The sequence below is a fragment of the Marmota marmota genome, unplaced genomic scaffold, assembly GCF_001458135.2.
Source record: "Marmota marmota marmota unplaced genomic scaffold, marMar, whole genome shotgun sequence".
Classification (NCBI taxonomy): Eukaryota; Metazoa; Chordata; class Mammalia; order Rodentia; family Sciuridae; genus Marmota; species Marmota marmota.
Window position 1 is genome coordinate 7,779,693 of NW_026000026.1, and position 8,857 is coordinate 7,788,549.

At 61.6% G+C, this 8,857-nt stretch overlaps 1 protein-coding gene across 1 annotated transcript in view; it reads left to right on the top strand.

Annotated features, from left to right (window-relative positions):
- Positions 1-8,857, top strand: part of Bcas4 (breast carcinoma amplified sequence 4) — a 51,451-nt gene that overhangs the window by 17,390 nt on the left and 25,204 nt on the right. The window contains exon 5 of the mRNA XM_048811945.1: positions 5,373-5,507. Coding sequence (XP_048667902.1) covers positions 5,373-5,507 — 135 coding nt within the window. The remainder of the gene's footprint in view (positions 1-5,372; positions 5,508-8,857) is intronic.

Genomic DNA, 8,857 nt, shown 5'->3' on the forward strand with positions numbered 1-8,857 from the left:
CCCTCCAGTTGTGAAAAGCAAATATGTCTCCAGATGTCGCCAGAGGTCCCCTGGGGGGTGACTCCTGGCTTTCTGTGAGCCAGTGTGTGAGCCCCCATTTCCCTGCAAAAGGAGAATTGCTGCACGGGATGGTGTCAGGCCCAAATGCTCCTGACGCGGTGCTGGGACACCTGAGGTGGGACCCTTGGTCTCCTGCTATCTGCTGGAGGAGCACCAGACAGGGACGCAGGATGGGTCTGACAGGGAGCTGTGGGAGCAGCCCAGGGGGCTGAGCAGAGCCAGAACGCAGGTCTTCCCTAGGATGGCCTTTCTGCTAAGGTCTGCAGCACGCCCTGGAGAACCCAGGCTGGGAACAGCCCGTGCAAAGGCCCGGGGGCAGGAAAGAGCAAAGCCCTTGGCTGTAGAGTTCCAGGTTAGGGATGGCACAGGACCATCAAAGGGGCTACTGTCCCTTTTCCCCTGAGAAAGTGCAAATTGATCACAGTAGCACCCCTTTATCTGTGTCTCACTTTCCATGGCTTCAGTTACCTGTGGTCAACCTCAGTCCAAAAATATCATGTAGAACGTTCTAGAAGCAAATACTTCATAAGTTTTACCTCTTGTGCCAGCCTGAGCTGGGTGATAAAAACTCATGCTGTCTACCCAGGCCACGTGTCACCCCCTTGTCCAGGGCACCCTGCTGTACAGGATTCCCACCTCTGGTGACGTGGCAGTCCCGACTGGCCTGTCGCAGGCTTGTGCTCCAGGACAGTGTGACACTCACAGTCATTTTACTGCCAGACATTGTTAGAATTGCTCCGTTTGCTATGAGCGGTTGGCGTCTCTGGCTGGGCCAAGGTGTCAAGTTTGTTGTTAAGCGAGGACAGGAGAAAACAGAGCGCCCCCCGCGGGTCCCCAGGAGTGCAGCCCCTGTGGGGGTCCTGTGTCCAGGGCACGCTGCTGTCTCACTGCAGGCCACCTTCTCAGGAAACCCCTCAGCAGCCCTGGGCCCGCAGGTCCAGCGTCCCTCTGTGGCCTGCCTGCCCTGGACTCCCCTCCAGGGGGGCCGAACCGCAGTGGCCTTCAGCGTCTGCTTTCCCTCAGTCACCCGATGCCCGCCTCACGGTGGGGTCACGACTTCCTTCTGTGTCCTGGCTGAGCCCTACCCCAGCCTGTGGGCGAGCCTGGGTCCACTGTCCATCATCAGTTGATGGACGTTGGGTGGCTTGGACTTGGCTGTGAGGAACAATGCTGCTGGACATCTGTGGGTGGGCGTTTGTGTGGGTCTTGTTTGGCGTGGAGTCAGGGCTGGGTGGAGGAGCTGTGGCTACGGGGACTCCTAGCACCTCCCAGCTGTGTCCCAAAGTGGCTGCCCTGTTACTCCAGCGGCCGGTCCCAAAAGTCTTGGTGGAGATTGTGAGTGGGCCTGTGAACAGGAGCCGGCGCTGCTGCGGGGCCTGGTGCTGGAAGGCCACCCCCATTCCCTGCTGGGAACAGCTGGGGTTGCGCGGTAACTGTCACCTTCCGCGGGGTGGGACTCTCTGGGCTGCCCTAGAGTCTCCCCAACATTGAGCCTGAGGGGCGCTTCCTGGTGTTGCTCAGAAAGTTCTCTGTGACCGGGTCCCCAAGGCTCCAAGAGGGCACGACTCCTGTAGCAGAGTTCGCATTTCCCGCCGGCCGACAGGAAACGTGGGACAGGGAAACAGGAGCCGCGAGAACCCCACGGTCCCAGGGGGCGGTGCAGAGCCAGGCAGCCGGGGCTCGGGTCTGGCCATCCAGAGACCGCAGCCTCCCAGAGCCCGTGTCCTCGCCGGCCAGCTGGGGACGTGCCGTCGCCCCTCACGAGGTCAAGGGTGCAGTGAGCCGGAAGCCCTGCCTGGCACCACGCGGGCGTCAGGACAGGCAGTGACGAGGTGGCAGCTGTTGTCACTGAGAGAAGCAGCCTCGTCTGGAGTGACGGCCACGCTCTGCCTGCCAGCTGGGGGCCCCGGGTGACTGGCGACTCAGTGGCATTCACCCTGAGACCACCCTGCTTTCAGAATCTGTGTGACCCACCCGGTGGGGACTCTCCGGCGGCACTTGGTCCCCTGTCAGTTGCACCAGTAGAAACCGACCTTCCTGGGCGCCTGCTGTGGGCTCTGCGGGCATGAGACTGGCCTCCACGGCCACGGCCCGGGGCCAGCCCCCCTCCACGGAAGAAAGGTGGAGGCCCCGCGAGCAGGGACTGGCCCAAGGCCCTGAGGAGGGACGTGCCAGTGGGGGCTGCGAGGTCTGTCCCGGAGCATGGAGTGGTCCTGCCTGGACGGCACCCGCCCTGCGGCTGGGCCAGAGGCTCCGCTCCTCAGTCAACCCGCGCCTAAGCCCGGCCGCCCTCCTGCCTCCTCCTGCCGCCTCCTGCCGCCTCCCAGCGGCCTTTTCCCCAGAGAAGGGCAGGGGACCCCTGGGCCCCAGCCGTCCAGCCGTTCCCTCTGTCCCCTCTGCCACTACACCCTGGCCTGAGGACACACGGGCCGGCTTCATCCCAAGTCAGGTCTGCAGGCCCGGCCAGCGCCAGTCTCCTGTGGCAGCTTGGCCCTGCTGCCCTGGCGGGCAGCGGTGGAGCCACGGCTGGAACCAGGGCCGGAGCCACAGCCGGAGCCACGGCCAGGCCAGGGCCAGGGCTCCTCCCGCCTCGGCTCATGGAGGGTGAAGTCAGAGTCGGCTAGAGGAAGGGGACCCGCTCCCAGGTCACCTCCAGATGTGCTGGCCAGGGACTGCTGCGGCCAGTCAGGACAGCTTCCCCGCCCTGGGACCTCACACACACGCACACATATGCTCACACACATGCTCACACACTGCTCACACATGCCCATACACACTCACACACTCATGCATATATACATGTACACATACTACACACACACTGCACACACTCACAATGCCCTCCACATGCACACACACACACTCTCAAACACACTCACAGGCACACACATGCACTCACATACACATGCTCACAATGCCCCCCCACTCACACTCTGGCCATCCAGAGACCTCACACTCCCTCACACACTCCCACATACACATACACGTGCCCCCACATGTACGCTCACATTGACACGCACACTCATGTGTACACACTCATGCACACATACACTCACGCATACCCACACATACACAGCACTCACATGCTCACACACAGCACATACACAAACTCGCTCACACTTACACATGTGCACACACACATCCTCACACATACACAAATACACTCACACACATGCTCATGTGCACATGCTCCCTCATGCCTACACACACACACACAGGCTCACGCGCACACATGCCAGGTGGCTCCTCAGCCCCTTGGCCCAGTCGCAGCCAGAACCAGGCAGCAGTGCCCAGTGGATGCCTGCGGCTTGGGCTCACCCAGGCCTCGTGTTTGCTGAGAAGGTGCTCGCTCCCTGCTCCCTGCTCCCCGCTCCCTGCTCCCACATGCACCCAGGCCCTCTGGGGGCCCCTCTGCCCACCAGGCCCTGGTGCTGGCTCAGCACCTCCCCTCGCAGTGCCACATGCTGGAGACGGGTGACTCCACAGCGGCTCAGGGGCACTGTGAGGTCAGGTGGTCAGGGAGGACCTCTGAGAGCACACGGTTAATTCAGGCCTGAGAGACAGGCAGGGCCACCCAAGCAGGGGGTGCCAGGCACTGGCCCCGTGGAAACAGAGTGACCTGGCCACTGTGGAGGAACCCAGGGGATGGAGGATGGCTGTGGGATGGGGGCAGCGGGGAGGGCTGGGTGGAGGTGGCAGTGCAGGACACCCGGTGCCGGACCTGGTGCAGGGTTGTTTCCATTTCACGATCGGAACAAGCGAGGGAGCCCAGGGAGGCGGTGCTTGTCTGAGATGGCACTGCAGCGGCCACCTCGAGTAAACACGCATGAACATGTGCACACACGCGCTGATAGAGAAAAGTGTGAAAGGGCACCAGAGGTCACAGAGGGTCGTGCCGGGCTCTCCGGGGCCTACGTAGCATTTTTTAAAGTGCGGGTTTATTGCTGGCATGAATAAAACCACAGCCTTTGCATAAAATTAGAATGTCTTTTTAAAAAATAATAACGTCTAACATTTAATGAGCTCCCTCTCCCTCTCCCTCTCTTTCCTTCAGTGCTGGAGATGGCACCCAGGGCCTTGCACGTGCCTGGCAAACGCTCTGTCTCTGAGCCACACCCCAGTGAGCTCGTAATATGAGCTAAGCATTCAGCTTCTTTAATAAGGAGCTGTTGTCCATTTTACAGATGAGAAAGTTGAGGCTAATAGGAATTAAGCAACTTGGGGAAAGGTACCTGGCTGGGGAGAGGGGGACTTGGATTCTAACCAGAGTCTGACTCCGGACAGCTTTTTCAGTTGGAACCTCTGCACTTGAGGCCTTGGGCTGGTTGGTCCCCGTGGGTCTGGACCCAGCATTCCTCGGTCTCCACCTGGTCCTCTGCACCTGCCTGGCCCCTGGAGCCTTCCGAATCCCAGTGTTCGTCAACTATCAAAGTGAGCCTTGGGGCCATTCCTAAAAATGTGTGTGTGTGTGTGTGTGTGTGTGTGTATATATATATATTTTTTTTTTTTAAAAGAGAGAGAGAGGAGAGAGAGAGAGAGAATTTTTAAAATATTTATTTCTTAGTTTTTGGTGGACATAACATCTTTGTTTGTATGTGGTGCTGAGGATCAAACCCAGGCCGCACGCATGCCAGGCGAGCACGCTACCGCTTGAGCCACATCTCCAGCCCCAAATGTGTATATTTTTTGCCCTGGGGATTGAAGCCAGGGCACTCAACCACTGAGCCACATGCCCAGCCCTTTGGATTTTGAGACAGGGTCTCACTAAGTTGCTGAGGGTCTTGCTGAGTTGCTGAGCCTGGCCTTGAGAACTTGAGATCCTCCTGCCTCAGTCATCCGAGTTGCTGGGATTACCGGTGTGCGCCACCATGCCTGGCTAAGAAATTCCGTTCTTAATGATCATTTTTTTAAAAAGGCTTTGAAATATGACAGATGTGCTTTGAGTGTCTTCTCTACTGCTTCCTGGCTATGTGACTTTGGTTGGGCAGGTGACCCAAACTCCCTGTGCCTCAGTTGTTCTCCTCTGTAAAATGGAGGCTAAAGAGAGGGTTCCTGTGGGAGAAAGCCACAGGACACCAGCAGGACCAGGCAGATCTGGCAGAAGCTGCCACCGTTACTGTTGGGGCATCTGCAAGCGTCTCCCCACCGAGCAGGCCTTGCCAGGCCCTACAGGGAGGCCGCGGGGCCTAGAGGAGGGAGGCCGGGGCCAGTGGTCAAGGGCCTGGTGGCCCTGCCAGCTGAGGGAGCTCGACCAGGAATGTGCCCCAGGCCGCTGCAGACGTGGCTTCATGGACTCTCTGTCTCTCTGCCAGGCCTTCGTCAGGATGGTTGGGCACCACGCTGCCCTCCTGGAAGCCCACGTGCGTCAGGCCGAGCGGGACCACGGGGCCTTCCCGCAGGCCCTGAGGAGGTGGCTGGGCTCTGCCGGGTTCCCCTCCTTCAGGAATGTGAGTATCTGCCCCCCAAAGTGAGGAGGGCTTCTCCCTGCTTCCTCCCAGACCCCCGAGCAGGGGAGAAGGCTCAGGAAGTAGAGTTCAAAGGGCAGTTTCCCTTCAGCAGACAGGAAGTGGTCTGCCTGGCCCCAGGGCTGTGGGCGCTCACCTGGCCTCCCTTAGGCACGGGCCTCTCTGTGCCCTGCACCTCAGCTGCAGTGCTGTGCCTGCTCACACAAAGCCCCCAAAGTTTATTAAGCGCCTACTGTTTGCCAAATTCTGTGCCCCACCTGGGATTACCACAGGAAGCAGAAGTAGCACCCCCCACTCTGTCCATATAAACTAAGGACGATGACAAGGGCCACGTCCAGGACGAGGCCAGGATGGGCCTCGTGAGACTGCGTGAGTCGGCCTGAAGCAGGCGGAGGAGCCCGGAAGGTGGCCGTGTGCAGAGGTTCCACATCCTGTTCTGACCTGGAGTCTCCCTACCACCCCCTGAGGATGGAAGGATCGTTGTGTCCCTTTTTCTGATGCAAAAATGGAGGCCAGACGGAACCTACAATGAAGACTTCACCATCACACATACCACCTACTGACCCTCAGGCCCAGGGGACATTCGTCCACCACTGGAGACAGTCGGTCAGTACATTATGGCCGGGATGCTTTAGCCATGTGCCATGGAGTCCCCGGGTGCTGATCAACACCCCTCAATGCGCAGCAGACTCCCGCCCCGCTGTCAGGGTGCCGAGCGCCCTGGGGTGAGCTGGTCTGTGCGCCGCTTAGGGCTCATGTCGGTGTGTCCTGTGCCACTTCCTGGGGCACTGGCTTCTCCCAGCGGCCTTTGAGAAAGGCCCCTTTGTTGTCACACCTGTCCTACAGTTGGGGAGACCCACTAAGGCCCAGGGACGGAGGGCTTGCCTGAGGACACTAGCTGTAGTGGCTGGGGCCTGGTTGACCTTTCCCAGCCTTGCCCCTGGGGACAGGCACCTGCCCCACCAGCTGCCCTGTCCAGCTGCACAGCGGTTCTCACAGTCCTTGGGCTCTGCCTGGACCCCTCTGTGCCTGTCGCCCTCGGTCTACAGCGCGCCAGGCCCTGCGGGCACCCAGTGTGCACCCCGCGCCCCTGCCCAGCTGTGGTGAGTGTCACCCACCCCACAGGGGAGCGGAGCCCCTCAGCAGCCCTGGCACAGAATTGGGCCTTTGTAGGCTCCCGGGGGCCAGGCTGCAGTGACTGTGAGGCCTGAGCTGTCCCCCGGTAGCCACGCTCCGGGCCCGGGCCCCGGCTCCCAGCTCAGCTTCCTGTCGTCTGGCACCCGCCAGGGACACCTGCCCTCACCTGGCTGCCTCCAGAGCTCGGAGAGGGCTGCACAGTGGCCTCATGGATTGCAAGGTCCAGGGTCCCCTCTGGATCCCTCTGAGACGGAGTTCACACCACTTCCTGCCTCTCTCCAACTCCCGCCTTCTACCTTCCGATGACAATGAAGTCATGGGCTGCTCTTTCCTGCCTTCCTTGAGTCACAGCGAATGTTCCTAGGTGACCAGGAGCCCAGCCTGCCCACTGACTGCTTTAGAGGCACACCATGGGGAGAGGATGGTGACCTCGGCATGGCCTCCTGCAGCCCTCTTGACAGCAGGTACCGAGTGGGGGCTCTTGGCTCTGCCCTTCCCTTCCCCTCTAGTCCGTGGTCTGCAAGGTTTCACCGGCCTTCCACGGACAGACGGACGGGCCAAGGCTGCAGGGGGAGGTCAGTGCTGGGCTGGGAAGCCAGGCCTTTGGGTGCCCCAGCTGCTGCTGCTGCTGCAGGGTCCATGGTGTCTGGACGGGCCGGGACCTGTTCCCGCTCACCTCCACCAGACTGCAGCGCTGGAGCACTTGTTCCAGGAAGCACATCCCCAGGAGGTGAGTCATTCAGCAACCGGGGCTGAACTTGGCCCCACCAGGCTCCTCTGGGGGAGGGGTGGGGAAGTGTGTGGGCCGAGGGTTCCCCGGGAGCAGGCTGCAGGGGCCCCCCACCCCCTCTTTAAGTAGGTCTGCTCATTGCTGCTGCCTCAAAGGTGGGGGAACGAGGCTGGAGGGTCTTGTGGCCCAGGCAGGAACGAGGTGCAGGGACCCAGGGCCCGGCTCTGCTCCCAGTGCTGAACTTGCCACCAGAGAGGAGCAGAACCTCCGGATGGCTCTTCCGTCCCTCCGTCTGTCCTTATTCCCAAAGCCAGGATTCCGCGTCTGGGATCTGTCCCGTCTGGGGTCTGTCCGCAGTGCCTTCCCGGGTGGCCTGCTGAGGCTCAGGCCTCAGGCGGGATTCACACCCAGGCAGCCTGAGGGGCCCAGGCAGGGTTGGGTCCCCTGGGTCATTTCCCTGGGGCTCAACTGTCCCCCAGGGCTTAGCTCCTGCCCCCCACCTCCCCACCCTGGAGGCAGGTCTTGCCCTGCGCCCCTCCCTGCGCTCCCCTTCCCCACGGCCCTCCCCCAGCAGGTGTGGGGACCCTCCTGCAGCCCGGAGGGAGAGGCCTCAGCCTTCACCCTGGAGCCTGCGGGCCTCTTGGGGGTGTCCGCCTTTCCTGGTCTTTCATCAGCTGGAAGGGGAGTTGGGGGTCGGGGACAGGGGACCAGGGAAAACTGGTCTAGTTCTTTCCGACCCCGGCGCTGGTTCCCAGTCCCTCCTTCCCTCCCCTCCCTCCCTCTGCAGTTGCAGGGGGGAGGCCCGGGTCCCCCAGCGCCCCAGGCACAGAGCTCGGAAGCCGTCCCCCGCCATCCCAGCACAGGGGTCCCGGCCCCCCGCCACCACCGTATGATCTGGGGCTGGGAGAGGCCTGGGCGGCCCCGAGGGGTGTGATGGCCAGGGTTCCCTAGGGAGGTCCCCTGCTGAAGCCCCTGCTTCCCTCTGCCTTTGAGCCTGAGGGAGACACGCAGGGTCCAGTGGCCTGGCACGTGGCACCGAGGCACAGGAAGGGGCCCGTCCCCACTGCACAGTGGACATGCTCTCCTGGTCAGCAGCCCGTGTCCTCCTGCTGCCCCACGTCAAGGTCCAGTTTTCCATGATGCATCCGCACGGCCCCTCAGTGTGCGAGCCTCCAGCCAGGACCGACCTCCCTGTCCACCCCGGCCTCCATCCGCGAGATCTGCGAGATCTGCGAGATCTCTGATCTCCGGTCTCCATCTCCTGGGCCCGAGGGCTTAGCTGTCAGCCTGTCACCTTGGAGGACAGCGTGTCTGGGGGGAGAATGTAGACGCTGACTGAATCCTAAGAACATCCGGTGGCCAGCTGCCCCCGGGGGCCCTGGCCTGCTGGTTGAGAGGTCGGAGAGCCCTGGGGAGGGGCCCTGGAGGCCAGGAGCTGGATGAGGAGGACACGCTGTCTGGGGCC